Source organism: Microtus oregoni, unplaced genomic scaffold, assembly GCF_018167655.1.
Source record: "Microtus oregoni isolate MIOR12 unplaced genomic scaffold, Mior012 000015F_ref0000493, whole genome shotgun sequence".
Taxonomy (NCBI): Eukaryota; Metazoa; Chordata; class Mammalia; order Rodentia; family Cricetidae; genus Microtus; species Microtus oregoni.
Genome location: NW_024543074.1, coordinates 35,787,502 through 35,807,011, shown reverse-complemented (window position 1 = coordinate 35,807,011; position 19,510 = coordinate 35,787,502). Strand labels below are relative to the sequence as shown.

Sequence of the window (19,510 nt, the reverse complement as noted above, 5' to 3'; positions counted from 1 at the left end):
CAGGCACCGTGGCAAACGACGTAGCCAATACTCTTCAGAGCCATCATTTCTTTCCATCCACTTCTTTTCATACATCCCTGATCCGCACTAATTCTAAGAACAGTGTCCTTTCCGCTAAGGTTGCTTTCTCAATTAGTTTCTCAAATCGCGGTCGTCGTTGTCTCCAAAAAAAAAAAAAAAAAAAAAAAAAAAAAAAAAAAAAAAAAGAGGGTGCACTCTCCCACTTGGCACAAGAAAACACCAATAACAAACGGCAGGAGACAGAGGGTGCTGCTCTTTGCATCCGCACCGCTACCAACCCTTCGCCATTATACCTCAAGTGGGCCAGTTAGAAAGGTGAACTAGTTTGCTCTTCACACACTTGTCCATCGCTGTCACCCTCCTTAACCCCTTCCACGCTCGCCAGGCAGCCACCAACTCTCCCTGAGAGTGGGCCTCGGCGGGTCACCTGCGCCGGCCCCACCCGGGGGCCCTCCATCCCCGCACCCCCTCATCCAGCTCCGCAGGCACCACACGCCCCCTCCCCACAGGGCAGATACCTCAGGCCGACGTCTGCCCGCCTGAGGCCATTCTTCCTCCAAACTCCAGGAGCCTCCACTCGCCCTAGCCCGAACTCCCCGCCGCGCCCGACTCGCCCCTGGGTGGCCGGGAGGAAGAGACCGGCGGCTCGGACGGCTCCCAACCCAGCGCAGTTCGCGACGCCCCCGGCCCGGCCGAGAAGCCGCCTCCGGCACTGGCGCCCTGGAAGCCCTCGGAAGCTCCCGAGCGAACAGGGCCCCGAGGCCGGGGCTGCAGGCACCTGGCCTACTCACCCGGAGCTGGCGGAGTGTGGGAGCCGGCGCGCCCCACGGCCGGACGAGCGGGGCGCGGCCCCCGGCGCGCGGCCCTCCGCCCGGCCCCTGGCTCGGCACGGCGAGCTGGGCGCTCACTCCGGCCGCCGCCGCAGCTTCGCCACCTTAGCCGCCATCTTGCCTCAACCCCTCTCCCTCCCCCTCAGGCCGGGCGGCCGCGCTAAGGCGGCTCCGACGCGGGCTCCTCCTCCTTCCGGAGGGTTGGGGAGACGACTCCCTCCCCGGGCGGAGCGCCGGGCTTACCTCGGCCTCGCTTCCTGGGTCGTGGGTGCCGCGCCGGTTCCTTTCAGGTTGTCCCTCACACTCACACCCGCTCCGGCAGCGCTGCCTCGGGCCCGACCCGCCGCGTCCGCCATCGCGCACTCTGCCTGGAGCGCCACCGCGAGCTGCCGCTCCCGCGCGCCCGGGGCCTTCCCCCTCCGGCGTGGGAAAGGACCAGGCGCCCGGCGCGAGGCTAACCTTGCGACCCCTGCGCGCCGCCGGAGCGGTTGTTCTCTCCCAGCCGGAGAGAGAAGCCCGAGTCCACGTGGCCAAGGATGCACGTTAATTTCACACCAAGCTTCACCGGAATGGCGGGCTAGGCATTCTCCGCGGCTTGGCTCCTTAATCTCTACCTCTTCGGACACTTGAGGGGCCCCCTGACCGCACTCTGACCTTCACTCTTCTAGAGAAATGACGTTTCCTCCTAGCGGCTCACTTTTCCTCGAACAAAGTGTGACCCGCTCCGGAAAACTTTTACCCGGGTAGCGGGCTGTGTATACGATATCTTGGGTCGTTAAGAAGTGGGTTAGGAAGGGAGTTGAAACGAGGGAACTCTTCCTACCAAACGGTGAAGTTTACTTTCTGAGGCTCCCGTTTCGGCCGGCGTGCTGTGACACGCCTGAAGTCCCAGCTCGGGAGGCAGAGGAATGAGGATCTTTGCAAATTCGAGACCAGTATGGTCTTCATAGTGAATTCAGGGGCCCCCGGGGTACACACTGCGAGACGCTATCTCAAAATGATTTTAAAATGCTTCCTTTTAAGCACACTGAACGGTAGGAACCGATACAAGACCGCACAGAGTTCTTCCGGCTTAGCCCTGTAACTGCAGCAGGTACCGGGATTGGCCACTGCTATGTCAAAGACGCCAGGGCGCAGTATGGGTGGAAGTTTCTACGTGAGCCCACGAATCTCGCCGGTGTCCAGCCACGGAGCACTTAAGCACGGAACGCAGTTGCAGCGGGTTCAGTTTTCCCGCAGGAGCCCGAGTCCACCCCACAACCTTCCCTTCTGCGCAGGCGCGGTGTCACTTACCCGGCATGGAAGTAGTGGGTCTCTTGTGTGCGGTGGCGGTGGCTGTCCTGACATGGGGCTTCCTCCGGGTTCGGAACTCGGCGGAACGAATGAGGTCTCCGGAGCAGGCGGGCCTGCCGGGAGCCGGAAGCCGGGCCCTTCTGGTGATCGCACACCCGGACGATGAAGCCATGTTCTTTGCTCCTACGGTGCTAGGCTTGGCCCGCCTCGGGCAGCGGGTGTTCTTGCTCTGCTTCTCCGCAGGTAGGAGCCGGGTTAGGGAACTAACCGATCTCAAGTACTTCTTCCCGAAAGGTTTTCTTTAGGTATAGCTAGGTGAATACACCCAGGGTCCTTTTCTTGTGCTCGTCGCTGGCTTGGACAGAAACAGCCGGCTTCCCAGACAGGTTGTAGAACCCCGAGCGAATCCCACTCTTCCCCAGCCAAACTGAGGAGCAGAAAAGCGGTTGCTCTTCGTTGGTTCCATTCAGTACCTGCACGTTCCTTTGGGAACTGCGACTGTACTGAGTGCTTTGTCTTTTTAAGACAGTCTCACTGCAGTCTAGCTGCCCCAGTACGGGGATTACAGATGTGAGCCGATGGATGTGCCTGACCTTTTATCCGGAGGAACCATCTATTTACAGAAGGATCAAATATAATCGTGCACCAAACAATCTGAGCTGTGTGCTGTCTGCCCAGCCCACCAAGTTTCTTTCCTAAAAACAGCAAAAGATGTTCCTGCTACTTTGAAATTCTTTGTGTGCTACGAAAATATATATATAGTCAGATTGGAAGTTACCTCAGGTGACTAGGTAGAAACTACTTAATTTTAGAGTTCATCTCCACCCAGTTTCATTAAGAGAACACTTCAAAAATAAGACTTGTGTTATGGTACAAAACAAGAAAAAAATGACACTTAAGTATAATGATGATTGCACAACTTAAACTGTATACATACAGTGGATGAATTTTATGATATATCAAATTATACCTCAATAAAGTTGATTTTCAAAATTGCCCATGACCTCTTTTCCCATGTAGTTGTGTGTCATTCCAGTTCACTTTTAAATTACAGATCTTTCACAGAAATCGCCATTTAAACATTCCTTTTTATTTACTTAGTATGTATTTAGTATATATTTATGCTAGACCTTATTCTAGATAACTCTTATCAGGATTGATTTATGCAATTGGCTGAATTTGGGGAAGTTGTTGGGTTTGAAAAAGTGTTAATGTAGATTTATTAAGAAAAAGTGAGAAAGAATCCTGAGAGTGGGGAGGCTCCAAGGAAGGAGTACTTTCTATTTTTTTTTAAGACTTATTTTATGGGTGTTTTGCCTATATGCATGTATGTGCACCGCATGTATTCCTGGTGCCCACAAAGACCAAAAGAATGTCAGGTTCCCTGGAACTGGAGTTATAGCCAGTTGTGAACCCCTGTAACAGTGCTGGGAACTGAACTCTTGCCCTCTGGAAGAGCATGTAATGAGAGAACCACTGAGACATCTCTCCTGCCCCTTTGTCTTATTAATGTTTTATACTAAAATTATTAGAATTGAATTATATGCAAATTTGTTTCAAGATTTGCATCAAAGCCTGTATTTATTTGCAAGACAGTAGGCAGTGTGTCCTCTAATATTAATATTTAATATTTATATTTTCTTGATCATTTCCAATAGGGCATAAAAATTTGGGACCAGAAATCTGTCTTTTTTTTTTTCTAGTTCTTAGGTTTGAACTCAAGGTCTCAAACATGCTAGACACCCAGCCTCCCAAATCTTTTTCTAATAAAGGATATAAGCATTCACTTGACAGTCAGTACTTCTTTTGTCTTTCTTTCCTCTGAATCCAACTTGCCATTTTAAATTGGTCTCTGTTGTAAAAAGCAAGAAAGTAAGTTGGGTGTGGTGGTGCACAACCCCCAGTACTTGGGAGGTAGAGGCAGGTGGGTCTTTGTGAGGTCGAGGACAGCCTAGTCTACAGCATGAGTTCCAGGACAGCCAAAAAATACAGAGAAACTGAACCCTGTCTTGAAAAACAAAACAAAACAAAATCCGCATTACACTGCCTTGGGGCTGGAGAGATGACTCAGCAGTTAAGAGTACTGGCTGTTCTCCCAGAGAACCCAGGTTCGATTCCTAACACCCACGTGGCAGTTCACAACTGTCTAACTCCAGTTCCAGGGACTCTGACACCATACAAAATGCACATAAAATAAAGTAAATATTGGGGTAGGAAGCAAGAAAGTAGTGTTGTAGTGCTTAATTCAGTATAGTGAAAACTATCAATAAAATGGAGAAAGCACAGTGGTCAGGAAATTGAGAAGAGCATTCTCTTTTCAAATGCTTTCCTTAAAAGAAGGCTCTAAGTAGGTTTTCTTTTGATCTGGGCTTGAAGAAAGAAAACTACATAGGGAGCAGGAATGATTCTTCTAGGCCCTACTACATAAGCCTTGCAATTGTGCAAATAGCTTATCCCAACTACATCCTCAGTTCAAGAAGGAAGAGCGAGAAAAAGAAAAAGGGTTTTGTTTTGGTGGTGGTGACTCAATTGTCCTCAGCCATCCCTTAAGACGACACTATTTCCATTTTACAAATAGACACTGAGTGACCAAGACTTTAACATGAAGGAGCCAAGGCCCTGTGGCCCAGCTCTACTCAAAAACATTACGCCCAGGCTGCCCAGTCGCTTTGTGTGTGTGTGTGTCATTTGATGAAATAGCTTCAACTGATTTCAAGAAACATTATTTCATCAAACTTTTCTTAATCTATTACATTATCTGTGGAGAGAGGAACCTGCGTGCATGGCCTACAGATGGTCCTCAGAAGACAGCCTGCAGGCATCAGTTCTCTCCTTCCACTTTAGGACTCCCTGGAATTGAATTCAGGTTGTCAGACTTGGCATCAAGTGCCTTTACCCACTGAGCCATCTGTCTGGCCCCAAGCCACTATTTAAGAAATTTTTAAAAAGAGGGGGTGCTGGAGAGATGGCTCAGCAGTTAAGAAGGCTTACTACTCTTGTGAGGGACCTGAGTTTGATTCCCAGCACAAACTTCAGGAGGCTTAATACAGCCTATTTCTCCAGCTCCTAAGGATTCAACACCCTCCTCTGGCCTATACATGCACCTGAACTAGATGTACTTACTATTCCACCCCATGGCACACACATAGACACAAAACTAAAATTGAAGCTGGTCATGGGGGCATACACATTTAATCTCAGCACCGGCAGTTGATTTTGAGGCCAGCCTGATATACAAAGTGAGTTCTAGGACAAACTGGGCTACATAGGGAGACCGTGTCTCAAAAAAATCAAATCTTTTTTAAAAGGGTATGGTAGCACATCTTTAATATCAGCACATAAGAGGGAAAGCAGGTGGGTTTCTGAGTTCAAGACTGGCCTGGTTTATATAAAAGCTTTCCAGGACAGCCAGGGTTACATAGAAAGACCCTTTCTCAAAAAGTGAATAAATAAAATAATAATCTACCTGTTTTAGACAGTTCATTCCGATAGCTGTATGGGAATGGTTCGATAGAAAAGACTAGAACCATGGAAGTCAACACTTCCCCTGTAGATTGTGTCAGTAGCTCATGTGGGGTTGTATCCTACTGTGTGTACATAATCTCCATACTCCTCTTATAGTAAGTCTGAGATACTGCCCCCCCCTTTGGAAAAACAAATGTGTGTGTGTGTGTGGTTTTTCAAGACAGGGTTTATCTGTGTAGCCCTGGCTGTACTGGAATTCACTTTGTAAACCAGGCTGGCCTCGAACTCATAGAGATCCACCTGTCTCTGCCTCCTGAGTACTGGGATCAAAGGCATGAGCCACCACCGCCTGGCTTGAAAAGATAATTTTATTTGTACAGTTATTGTGTCTGTATATGTCTGTGTACCACTGCGTGTGTGGTGCCCATGGAGGTCAGAAGAGGGCATTAGATCCCCCAGAATTAGAGTTACAGATGGTTGTGAGCCTCCAAGTGAGTGCTTGGAACTGAACTCAGATTCTATGGAAGAGGTAAGTGCTCCTAACAGCTGAGCCATCTGTCCCGTCCTGACATCTCTGTTTTAAGTACTGTAACTTTAAAAAGACATTTTTCCTGTGTGGCAGAGGTCAGAGGACAAGCTTGTGGAGGGATTCTCTCCTTCTACTGTTACATGGATTCCAGGGTTCAAGCAAGTCACCAGGCTCAGGGCTTAATGCTAAGCTGTCTCACCAGCCAAATGACTGAAACTTTTATAGTAGTTACCCAATATGATCAAACCTCAGATTGCTGCTGTTCAGAGCGTGCTCACTTGTTTGGCCTTTTTTTTCCCCCTCCAAAATAAATAAATTTTTAGAATAAGGTTGGTCATATTCAAGAAGAAACTTTACTGGCATTTTCCTCCATTGGAATTTCACTGACTTTCTGTCACAAGAGGACATATTTACAACATAAATTCTTTCTGGCTATCATTTTATGATGTCTCATTTATATTGGCTTTCTTTCATATCTGTTAAGAGTCTTGTTTGGTTCTGGTTTCTGTGCTGGGCTTGAGCCCAGGGCATTGAGCATGCTAAGCATGGATTCTACCACTGACCTACACCCCAGTCTTTTAGTATTACAGTGTTATCCGGGCCAGTTTCAGACTTGTGATTGCTCTGCTGAGCCTCCTGAGCAGCTGAGATTGTAGGCACATTCCACCATATCTTGCTGTAAATGGTGTTACATTTAGGTCTTGCATATTGAGATGGTATTTATGCAGTTCTGTCCTTCAATCTGTTTCTCCTGTTATAATCTCTTATGCTCTCATACTTGATATCTTAAATCATTTCTTTACTCAAATAAACCTCCAAAACTCCCAATCTCAGTCGTTATGTCTGATTCTGTTCTTTTTTTCTTACAACTTATTCTGGGTTTCTACATGTATGCTTTGGGATTTTGGTTTGGTTTGGTTTGGTTTTGGTTTTTCGAGACAGGGTTTTTCTAAAAACCTGGAACTAGCTCTTGTAGACCAGGCTGGCCTCAAACTCACAGAGATCCACCTGCCTCTGCCTCCTGAGTGCTGGGATTAAAGGTGTGCACCACCACCACCCTGTTTGATTCTCTTTTTCTAATATTTATTTTGTATGTGTGGGTGGGTGGTGTATGTGGTATATGTGCACATGTATGTGCTGATAACACACATGCAGAGACCAGAGGAGGATATCAAGTAATCTTGTTTTATAACTCTGCCTCATTCCTCTTGAGACAAGGTCTCTCACTGAACCTGGAGTAGGCTGTCAGTCAGCAAGCCTCACAAAACCTGTCTCCACCCCTCCCCAGCAGTAGGGTGACAGGCATCGTGGCCATGTGGATTTCATATATGGGTGGTAGGGATTCAAACCCAAGTCATACTACATGAGCAGCAAGCACTCTTATCCACTGAGTCATCTGCCCAGCCCCTGTTGACCTAAAGCCATTGCCTGCCTCAGATCACTCCAAATTGTCAACCTGATTTTTTTTTTCAGGCCAAAGAGGTAGTATAAGTTGAGGGCCCAACCCCAAATGTCTCGCATACAGTCAGCACAGTATCTCCCATCCACTATATTGAGAGCCTCCAAACTGGGAATTGCAGTCACCTTAAGATTTTCTTCTTCTTGCATATTGGGATGCTGGGACTTAGCTAGCGATTTCAATTAGAACATCCACACATGATGTATCCAAAAGACTTTCTGCTTCTTTACAACCCAGCGACTGGGTTCCCAGTCAGGTGTCCTGAGAGATAATCTGAGACAGCCATGTTGTCTTTTATGACCAGCTTTAGAAATCCCGCAGTGTCTCTTCTGCTACATTTTCCTTGTTGAAGTAGCCACACGTCTCTTCTAGGAGGTCGAAGAGGAGAGGTAGATGCTGTCTGCGGATGAGGAGCATCAAGCTCTGGGAATTCATGCGAGGAGAGATGTTGAGTCACTCACACCGAGGAAAGTCGAGTGGGAGTTTAAGAAATGGGGGGAGGGGAGTAATGCTTTTCATGTTTTGCCTTCTACTCAAACGAAGTCTAAGCACCTCAGTCTAGGGTGGGCACTTTGGTTGGTGTCCTCATCCAATGAAGGTGTAGGCTTCGGAAGGTCCTTCTGTAATGGATGTCCCCTGGTTTACAGCAAAGCTCTAAGCTTGACTTGAGAGCAAGGCTGTACAGATGCTCTCTGAGTGCCCTGTGTCTGTTATGTAATCCCTCAGGATCCATGCTATTTTTGTTTCCGTCCTTCAGATATAGCCCTTACTTTTCTGCTATGTCAGTTTCAGATTCTCAAACGTGTTTGCCATTTATCTCACGTGGTCAGATATGCTCAGAGAGTTTCGTCAGGCATCTGATTCATCAGATTTCCTAAAATAAAGCTTACTGGGTTATTTTAGATAATTCCTTTTTGGTCACTAGCAAGTCTTTGCCGTATTCCTTCTTGAGAAACATTTGAACTCAGCCTCAAAGGGGGTGATCTAAGCCCCTGTGATGGCACAGACCTGTGATCCAGGCAGAGGGGTCAGGAGTTCAAGGTTTCCTCACCACACACTGTGATTTAAGACCAGCCTTCCTCACAGAAGACCTTGCCTTAGCAAGGGAGAGAGCGAAAGTGACAGTTTAACCTATTCTTCTAACCCAATGCATTTGAAGTTTCTTTTTCAAAAAAATCTTAAGTATTGATTTTTTTTAAGGTTTTTACATAAATAAATGTAAGTTCATAAAGGAAATTGTGCTGTCTTGCTGTTTATTTACTTAGTTGGGGTGTTTTGGTTTGGTTTGGTTTAGTTTTGGTTTTTCGAGACAGGGTTTCTCTGTAGCTTTGGAGCCTGTCCTGGCACTCGCTCTATAGACTAGGCTGGCCTCGAACCCACAGAGATCCGCCTGCCCCTGCCTCCCAAGTGCTGGGATTAAAGGCATGCGCCACCACTGCCTGGCGGGGTGTTTTGTTTTTTCATTTTGCTTTTACAGCACTGGAGACTGAGTCTAGTATCTCTATACTGAGCTGCATCCCCAGCTGAATTAGATTTGGAAAAGTAGTTTGGATTTTGTGTGTATGGTATGTGTGTGCTTTTGTGTGTGTGTTGATGCAGGGTCTCATATAATCGAGGCTGGCCTCAAACCCACCTCGTAGCTGTAGAAATCCCTAATCTTCTGATCCAGCTGCCTCCACCTCCCAAGTCCGGGGGTCAGCCCCAGGGCATCGTGCTTGCTAGCTAAGCACTCCAGCAACTGAGCCAGATCCCAACCCCTGAGTTAGATTTGTAAGTGTAAAACTGGAAGATTTGATTAAACTTTCTATAGCTTTCTATAGCTATAATGGAAATTATTGTAAACTATGCTATTGCTGTGTTGAGGAAATTGTTTTGTTTTTTTGTTTTCCGAAACAGGGTTTCTCTGTGTATCTCTGTCTGTCCTGGAACTAGCTCTTGTAGACCAGGCTGGCCTCAAACTCAAAGAGATCCGCCTGCCTCTGCCTTCCAGTGCTGGGATTAAAGGGGTGCGCCACCACCGCCCGGCATGCAAAGAGAAATTCTACAGTGACAAATGGCACCTCTGAACTGTGTAAAGATTCATGTGTGGGAAAAAAAGATGGCAGCTCTTTGCTTACTCCGATAGGAGTGTCGAATAGATGTGCTCAACCACACACAAGGTTCTTCAGGAACCTCCAAGAACTTAGTATTAAAAATATTTTTTATAACTTTACCTCAGTGAGCACTGAAATACTTTTTTTTTTTTTTTTTTTTTTTTTTTTTGGTTTTTCGAGACAGGGTTTCTCTGTGGTTTTGGAGCCTGTCCTGGAACAAGCTCTTGTAGACCAGGCTGGTCTCGAACTCACAGAGATCCGCCTGCCTCTGCCTCCCGAGTGCTGGGTTTTATAACTTCACCTCAGTGAGCACTGTTCTCCTCACTGAGACACATAAGCCTATAATCATGAGGAAAAGTCCCTCAGCATGCTTGGCTTTGTTAATGACCATCTGTAAGGTATAGGTCAGAGAAACTAAACAAAATTACTATTTCTGGGGGTAAAAATACAAATATAGTGCAACCTTTTGGGAATAGGGAAAAGCCACAGCACTCAAAAGTATGGCCCAGATTGGCTGGGTGATAATGTTGTATATGGCAGTGCTCCCTGGCTTAGCCGTGTGGCTCTCTGTACCCTGTGCTCCCTGGAGTAGCTGTGTGGATCTGTACCCTGTGCTCCCTGGAGTAGCCGTGTGGATCTGTACCCTGTGCTCCCTGGAGTAGCCGTGTGGATCTGTACCCTATGCTCCCTGGCTTAGCCGTGTGGCTCTCTGTACCCTGTGCTCCCTGGCTTAGCCGTGTGGATCTGTACCCCCTGCTCCCGGCTTAGCCGTGTGGATATGTACCTGGTGCTCCCTGGAGTAGTCGTGTGGCTCTGTACCCCATGCTCCCCGGAGTAGCTGTGTGGATCTGTACTCCATGCTCCCCGGCTTAGCCATGTAGCTCTGTACCCCATGCTCTCTGGCGCAGCCGTGTGGCTCTGTACCTCGTGCTCCCCGGCTTAGCCGTGTGGATCTGTACTCTGTGCTCCCCGACTTAGCCGTGTGGATCTGTACCCGGTGCCTCTTTTTAGGGACTAGAGATGGCTCAATAGTTATGAGCACTTGATTCTCTTCCAGAGAACCTGAGTTCTGCACTGGACCCATGTCAGGTGATTCAAAATCACCTGTAACTCCAGCTCCAGGGAATCTAACACCCTCTTCTGGCCTCTTCAGGCACTGAACAAACCCACACACATACACACACTAAAAAAAAAAATTTATAGTTGTTCTACCAAATTTAAAGGCATAATTTGTATTTTATAATAACTCTATTTTTATTTTCTCGCATTTATTTATTTCGTGCATGAATGTATGTGTATGGGCCTGTGTATGCCATACCGAGGTTAACAGACTCTTTCTCCTTCTACCCTGAGTCTTGATGATCAAACTCAGGTCATCTGACTGGGCATGAAGACTGTTTACCTGCTGAGCCATATTACCAGCCCCCTTGGAAGAGTTTTATTGAGTGAAACTCTGCCTTCTGTTTCTAATGTTTCTTTCATTTGTGCCATAAATATTTATGACATAAAAACTCACTATTTTGAACTTCTTAAATGTTTGACTCAGCAGTGGCAAGTACCTTCCCAAGATTTTGTAACCATCACCCCTATTTCATCATTCCAAAGAGAAACTCTGTAACCCGTTGAGCAATAACTCCCCATTTCTTCCTTCCTCTAACCTCTGTGACTGCAATTCTACTTAGTTTCAGTGGGTTTGCCTGCTTAGGTGCCATATATAAACAGAATCAGGCAGTCGTTGTTATTTTACACATGACTTATATTACCTTAATATTTTTTTAATATTTATTTATTTATTATGTATACAATAGTCTGTCTGTGTGTATGCCTGCAGGCCAGAAGAGGGCACCAGACCTCACTACAGATGGTTGTGAGCCACCATGTGGCTGCCGGGAATCGAACTCAGGACCTTTGGAAGGGCAGGCAATGCTCTTAACCACTGAGCCATCTCTCCAGCCTTTACCTTAATATTTTTAAAGTCCACCAATATTGTAGCATGTTTCAGAACATTGTTTTGTTTGTATCAGGATCTCACCATGTAGCCCAGGCTAGCCTCAAATTCACAATTCCCCTGTCTTAGCTCCCAGAGTACTGGAATTATGGCTTATGCCACCATGCCCATCTTCTTTATTCCTATTTGGTGGATGAGGCAGGAGTTATAGCACTGGGGATTGAACCCAGGACCTCACATGCTAGGCAAATACTCAGCCACTGAGCTGTATTCCAGCCCCACTTCATTTGTTTTCCTGGCTGAAGAATGTTTTTGTTCTGTGTAGGTACCATTCTTTTTTTCATCCTTCTGTTGATGCTACTTACTTGGATTTTTGTACTCTGGCTGTTGTGAATAATGACCGCTACAAACATTGTTATTAAGTATCTATTGGTATAATTCTATTGGTATAATTGTTTCTAATTCTTTAAAGTGGATTCTTGTGAATGTAACTGTTAACTGTTGAGTCACATTGTGATACAGAGTTTAAATTTTTTGTTTGTTTGTTTGTTTTTCAAGACAGGGTTTCTCTGTCCTGGAACTAGCTCTTGTAAACCAGGTTGGCCTCGAACTGACAGAGATCTGCCTGCCTCTTCCTCCCAAGTGCTGGGATTAAAGGTGTGCGCCACCACCACCTGGCTCAGAGTTTAAATTTCTGAATAGGCTAGGCATGGTGTTACATGACTTTAGTCCCAGCAGAAGCAGGTGAACCTAACCTGGTCTTCATAGCAAGTTCTAGACCAGTCAGGACTACACAGTGAGACTCTGTCTTAAAAACAAAAAAGGAAATAAATAAATCTTTGAATAATTGACACTTTTTTGTTTTGTTTTTCGGACACGGTTTCTCTGTAGCTTTGGAGCCTGTCCTGGAACTTGCTTTTGTAGACCAGGCTGGTCTCGAACTCACAGAGACCCGCCTACCTCTGCCTCCCAAGTGCTGGGATTAAAGGTATGCACCGGCAACACACTTTTTATACTGGCTGGGTTTTTGTCAACTTGACACAAACTGGATTCATTTTCTCTTCTAAATAAATTTCAAAATTAATTGATCATAATAAGTTTTAGTGAGCGAGGACTGCACATCAATATCTTATCTTAAACAAAGGTGGCAAAGGAAAGAGAAAGCAAGCACTGCTTAATAGAGCACTTTAGTATATATTAAGTAACCTTCCAGGAAACTCTGGATCAGTCATTATCCATATGCTACAAGCCAAAGACCTTTGGCTCAGGGAAGTTAAACAGAAAGCACACATGCACTATTTTTCAGGAAATTTTCATTAGGGCATATATTAATTAGGTAATGCTCAAAGTGAGTGTTCATTTTAAGGGACACCAAAACTTCGTTGTATTAATATTTGTAAGGCTACAGAAGAGAATTAGTTATAAGGGCTGTGGTACGTACGTTGGGAAAGTAAAGAATATCACTAAGCTTTTTCTGGTACTGATGGGCCACTGGTGACAACTCTTTAGAAAAGGATGTGCCAGGTGTGCTGGTACACGCCTTTAATCCCAACACTCAGAGGCAGGTGGATCTCTGTCAGCCTGGTCTCCATAGGGAGTTCCAAGCCAGCTAGAACTACAAGATAGAGAGACCCGATCTCGATAAATAAAAATAAAAGGATGTTTTCTGTCTTAGTTATGGGCTAAGGTTACTATTGCTGTAATGAGAAGCACCGTGACCAAAGGCAGCTTGGGTAGGAAAGGGTTAGTTTCACTCACAGTTCCAAATAGCAGTTCATAATCAAAAGCAGAGAGGGTGAGAACTCACTCAGCACAGGAACCTGGAAGCAGGAGCTGATGCAGAGACCATGGAGGGGTAACTGGCTTGCTCAGCCTGCTTTCTTATTGCCCTTAGGACCACCAACCCAGGATGGTACCACCCACAGTGGGCTGGGCACTCCCCCATCAATCACTAAGAAAATGTCCTACAGGCTTGTCTGCAACCCATTCTTATGGAGGTATTTTTTTTCTTTCCTTTTCTTTTTTTAACTTTTATTGATTCTTTGTGGATTTCACATCATGCACTCCAATCCCACTTATCTTCTTGTCCCCAAGCATCTGCCCCTCTGCCCTTGCAACCTCCATCCCAAATCAAAACCAAATTTAAAAGAAAAAACAAAAAACAAACAAAAAAGGAAAAGAATCTAGTCTTGGAAGCTGTAGTGTGGCCCATTAAGTCACACAGTCTACCCCTTAGTCTATTCGTCTTTACTGCAAAGTGTTCATTGCTTTAAGCCACTGGTCTGACTGGAGGCCTCCGGTTTCTGCTGCACACCGACACTGGCTCTCACTGGGGCTCCTCTTAGATTCCTGTTGTTCTGTGTCATGGACATCCTGTTGTTGCGGATGTGCGTGCTCCAAGAGTTCACAGTGGATGTTGGGGTGCACCAACACATAGCCCTGGTTCTGGACCTGGATGGTAGCTGGGTTGGTCAGCCTGCCAGCTTTCCCTCATGGTCACTGTCCAGACAAGCTCTCAGCACTGCCTCGGCTAGCTCACCCAATGCAGCCTACAGCAAACAGCAAGGAGCGGGGCCAGTTCTGCTCTCAGGGCCTCAGATCCGGGTCACCCACACTCACATCACCAGGGCCAGCTCTTGCCTGTTTTGCCCAGGCAAGGTACAGAACTCTCTCTCCTGATTGCTATAGGGGACATATGGGAGGTAGGGTGGTCAGCTCACCTACAGCCCTGACCACAGGGTCATCTCTAGTGTGCTGCCCAGATGGGGAGGGTCAGGGCTAGTTTTCCCATTCTTGTGACCCTGGGACCAGTTATCTCACCTGCCACAGGAGGTAACAGAGAAAGGGGGAGGGGAGAGCATCTTTCTCTCACCCATGAGGCAGGCATTTTCTTTTTCTTTTTTTTTTTTAAGATTTATTTATTATTATGTATACAGTGTTCTGTCTGCATGTATCCCCACAGGCCAGAATAGGGCACCAGATCTCATTACAGATGGCTGTGAACCACTATGTGTTGGGAATTGAACTCAGGACCTCTGGAAGAGCAACCAGTGCCCTTAGCTGCTGAGCTGTCTCTCCAGCACTGGAGGCATTTTTTTTTCTTTCTTTCTTTATTTATTTATTTATTATGTATACAATATTCTGTCTGTATGCCTGAAGGCCAGTTGAGGGTGCCAGACGTCTTTACAGATGGTTGTGAGCCACCATGTGGTTGCTGGGAATTGAACTCAGGACCTTTGGAAGAGCAGGCAATGCTCTTAACCACTGAGCCATCTCTCCAGCCCCCTGGAGGCATTTTCTTAGTTGTGGTTCCCTCCTCTTAAATGATTTATCTTGTGTCAAGTCAACTAAAACTAGCCAGCACATTTTCCTAAATGGTATCTGAACATTTTCTTGTAATACTCAAAAATGGCACCCTATCATTTAAATAAGTTTTAGAAATCTGAAGACTGGCCAGGCGATGGCCCACGGCCTTTAATCCCAGCACTCAGGAGGCAGAGGCAGGCGGATCTCTGGGAGTTCGAGGTCAGCCTGGTCTACAAGAGCTCCAGGTCATCTAGGACTGTTACATAGAGAAATCCCAGCTAAAAAAAAAGAAAGGAAGGAAGGATAATCTGAGGATTATTTTATGTGTCTGTAAAGGTGAGGCTGGCATTCAGCCCCAGTGCCTCACACATGTTAAGCACAGCATAGCACAGAGAGAAGATAGATAGATAGATAGATAGATAGATAGATAGATAGACAGACACATGATAGGTAGATAGGTAGATGATAGATAGATAGATAGATAGACAGATAGACAGACAGACACATGACAGATTAGTAGGTCGATGTATTTATGTATCCATGCTTGCATAAATAGATACATAGGTATTGTAAATGGCGGTACTAAAATGAATGCTGCTACCAGGACCACCTGAACATTAAATGTTCTATTTTCTTGAATTTCTTATCACAGTCATGGTTTTTTCAGACAGTTCAAATCACCTGGGGGACAAGATGGGCTAAGAATGAGTGAGCAGCTAGGCCTCTGCTGTGAAAGTACCACTGTATCTGTTCCCTTAGGAAATTACTACAGTCAAGGAGAGATTCGGAAGAAAGAACTTCTGCAGAGCTGTGACGTCTTGGGGATTCCACCTTCCCGGGTAACGATCATCGACAAGAGGTAATTTCTCCTTCCATAATGTAGAAACCCACTGGCAATAGATATTCACTGGTACCTAACGTGAGTGCAAATCCTTTTCACTTCAGAAGTCTACTTATACTTTTGTTGTATGGTTGGTTGGTTTTCCAGACAGGGTCACGTGTATCCCTGACTGGCCTTGAGCGCCCTGTGTAAGATCACCTGTGTGAGGGTGATCTTGAACTTCTGATCTGGCTGCCTCAGATCCCGGAAGTCAGGGTTACAGGTATGTGCTGTTTAGATCAAACCCAGGACTGCACATGTTGTGAGTATTCTACTGACCCAGCTACATCTCCAGCCTCCTGGACCTTGGAAGCAGCAATTTCCCCAAGGCTTGGTTTTTCTTAGCAGGGAAAAAGTAGAGACTTCTACCTGCATGGCAGTAGCATTCAGTTCTACAATCATTATCTCTCATCGTTACTTGACCTCGGTAATGGGCAGAACTATGACGTCTATGTTTTTGTTTTTGTTATTTTATTGTTTTTTCAAGACAGGGTTTTTCATTGTGGCTGTCCTGGAACTCGCTCTTGTAGAACAGGCTGGCCTCCAACTCACAGAGATCCACCTGCCTCTGCCTCTTGAGTTCTGGGAGTAAAGGTGTGTACCCAGCAGACATCTATCTTTTAAAGAGATGGAAGAATCAGGAATTTATACTGATGGCTACAATAAAAAGTATTTCAGGGTTTTTACCTAAAATCTTTGATTTTTACAATTGAATTATTTTTCTCCTACACTAATGCTCTTGTTTTCCAACAACACAAACATAATTACTCATTTTCTTTTCAATTTTGTTAAGAAGTTGCCGGGCGGTGGAGGCTCATCCCTTTAATCCCAGAACTTGGGAAACAAAGGCAAGCAGATCTCTGTGAGTCTGAGGCCAGCCTGGTCTACAGAATGAGTTTCAGATTAACCAGGGCTACACACACACACACACACACACACACACACACACACACAAAAAAAAACCTGTTTCGAAAAACCAAAAAATAAAAAATAAAATAAAAAAAGGAAAAAAATTTTAAATACCATTTATTTTCCTATGTAAATATATTTGTTGCTGCTTACCTATTTAATTTTATAAAATCAAGGAATGGGTTTGTGAGTGTCATGAAATCTGGGACTGTACCAGTTGATTTCGTGAATTTCACAGTTTGGGCACTTAAAGATATCTCATCAGTTCATCCACGTACGTACTGGGGTTTGTGCTTATGGCTTACTTTTGAGGTAAGGTATCACCATGTAGCCCTGGCTATCTTCGAACTTGCTATGTACACCAGGCTAACTTTGAAATCACAGAGATCCACCTACCTTTGCCTCCCTAGTGCAGGGATTAAAGGCGTGTGCTACCATGCCCAATTCCTAAGTAATAATTTTTCAAATGTTTCTTAAAATATTTTGCCTCTTGGAAGACTGAGGTAGGAATGCTGCCAAGAGTTCAAGGCCAGCCTAAAGCAACGGAGTGGCAGAATGAGACCCTATTTTAAATAAAAAAAAAAAAGTAAGTGGGTAGGGAGGGGGATAACAGTATCTGCTGTCACACTGGACAGCCTGAGCATAATCCCCAAGATTTACTAATTCCTGTAATTCATCCTGTGACACAAACTACACGAGAATAAATAGACATTTTTTAAAGTTTAAATTGTATTTATATATATGTATGCATATAAACATATGGTGTTTAATATTTGCTCTGCTGACTTTTGATTATTTATTTCGTGTGTATGTGCTGTGCATGGGCGTGCGGGTACATCAGAGAATAGTTTGTGGGGATCTGATCTCTCCTTCCAGCCTGTGGGTTCCAAGGATGGAACTCAGATTTCATCATGTTTGGTGACAGTGTCACCCTCTGAGCCTAGCCCGTTCCCTTGTCCTGCTCTGCTGTTTGTAGAGAACAGAGTGGTAGATTAAGGGATTGTATCTCTTCTAGAATCTCTTTCTCACTGTTCTGGAGCAAACCCTAGTTTAGTGCTAGCAGGGAAGCACCAATCAGTGTCTACGGTGAACGGGTAACTTTACAAACACAGCTGACTTCAGATTTTGGAACACACAGAGGAGGAAGACATGACTCACTTGTCCAAGAAGTGCTCTCTCTTGTATAGTTTCAGGAAGACCTGCCAAGTAAAGGGCTCTCCAGTCCGCACACGGAAGAGACCCATCATCCTTATCACTTGTCTATCTTTATTTTCCGCATCTTCCCAACAAACTTGGTCTCAGTTTGTTTTGGGTTGGGGTGGGACAGCTTGTTTCTTGATCGTACAAGATTAGAACCTGCATATTATTGAATGAGGGCAGGGTGTGACTGCTCTAGACAAGAGGGAAATAGATTACAATGACTGATCTGCGGGGATTGTTTTAGATAATTTCAGTAGGAGGACCTTTCCCACACAAAGTCATCCACAGACAGTGAGTCCTGGGCTGGGCAGCTCTGTAGCGTCGACGAAGATACCATAATTAGGCCAGGCATAGTGATACTTGCCTTTAATCCCCGTACTCATACTTACGAAGCAGAGGCGGGGGGTGGGGGGAGGTGGCGAGCTCTGTGAGTTTGAGGCCAGCCTGAGTTCACAAGGACAGTCAGGGCTACACAGAGAAAACCCGTCTTGGAAAAAAAAATAAGAAGAATTAGCTGGACATGGAGGTACACCTATAATACCAGCTGAGCAAGGAGAATCATGAGTCTAAAGCCAACATAGACAAGATCTACTGTTACCTATTTAATATTTCCCTGCTATTTAGATTTTTCTAATGATTTGCAATTTTGAGATATATTAGTAAATCATTAAGCCTTTAGAAGAGTACCCAATAATAAACTAGTAGGTCAAAGAATATGAATTGCAGTTCGGGTTTTTTTTTTTTTCTTTCAGTTGGTTTGGAAGTTTTTGCTGTGCTGGAGACCAAACCTGAGCCTTGTGGTGCTCAGCAAGTGCTGCCTCCCTGGCTCCCCCACCCCAGCCCTGCAGCAGCTTTCTTCCCCTGGGAATGAAAGCTTTCTTGCTGTTTATTTTGAGTAATCTCGGTTTTGTTACTGTTGTGAATAAGATTTTTATGGGTCTGTTTTTTACTTTTTAATTATATTTACTCTGTGTTGTGTGTACACATGTATGACACATTCATGCTGTTGTATGTGTGTCTGTGTGTGTGTGTACATGAATGCCATGCTATGCATGTGCAGATGAGAAGATACATTGTGGAAGTCGGTTCTCTCCATCCACCATGTGGTCATACATGTGTTGTGTGTACACATGTATGACACATTCATGCTGTTGTATGTGTGTCTGTGTGTGTGTGTACATGAATGCCATGCTATGCATGTGCAGATGAGAAGATACATTGTGGAAGTCGGTTCTCCCCATCCACCATGTGGCTCCCAGGGACCAAACTCAGATCATCAGGCCAGAGTAGCTTTTTTGGAAAATTTGTACATTTTTATTCGGATGCTTATGAGATACAGTGTGTGTTCTCATGTGTTGCGGCACACAGATGTATGAGCATGCTCACCTGTCTACATATGCATATAGAGGCCTGAGGTTGACACTCTGTGCTAGAATGATGACAGAACACCACCTGGCATGAATGTGGATTCTGGGGACCTGAGCTCTGGTCCCCTCTCTTATCTTACATGGCAAGCAGCATCTGCTCCCTATCTCCCCAGCTCCAGAATAGCCTTTCTTGTCCATATTTCTATTGGC

At 45.4% G+C, this 19,510-nt stretch overlaps 2 protein-coding genes across 29 annotated transcripts in view; one reads left to right on the top strand and one right to left on the bottom strand.

Moving 5' to 3' along the window:
• Window positions 1-1,180, bottom strand: part of Ncor1 (nuclear receptor corepressor 1) — a 151,723-nt gene extending 150,543 nt beyond the window's left edge. For 11 of the 23 annotated variants that reach the window (XM_041663822.1, XM_041663828.1, XM_041663831.1 and 8 more), the window contains exon 1: window positions 813-984. The gene's annotated coding sequence lies outside the window, so the exon portion shown is untranslated. Of the gene's footprint in view, window positions 1-812; window positions 992-1,094 lie in introns of those variants that run through there. The other 12 variants (XM_041663834.1, XM_041663836.1, XM_041663841.1 and 9 more) reach the window with 4 other exon arrangements.
• Window positions 1,181-1,226: 46 nt separating this feature from the next.
• Window positions 1,227-19,510, top strand: part of Pigl (phosphatidylinositol glycan anchor biosynthesis class L) — a 61,105-nt gene continuing 42,821 nt past the window's right edge. For 5 of the 6 annotated variants that reach the window (XM_041663855.1, XM_041663854.1, XM_041663856.1 and 2 more), the window contains exons 1-2: window positions 1,270-2,387; window positions 15,704-15,803. In XM_041663855.1, the coding sequence (XP_041519789.1) occupies window positions 2,150-2,387; window positions 15,704-15,803 (338 nt within the window). In that variant the 5' untranslated portion in view covers window positions 1,270-2,149. Of the gene's footprint in view, window positions 2,388-15,703; window positions 15,804-19,510 lie in introns of all 6 variants that reach the window. The other variant, XM_041663857.1, reaches the window with a different exon arrangement.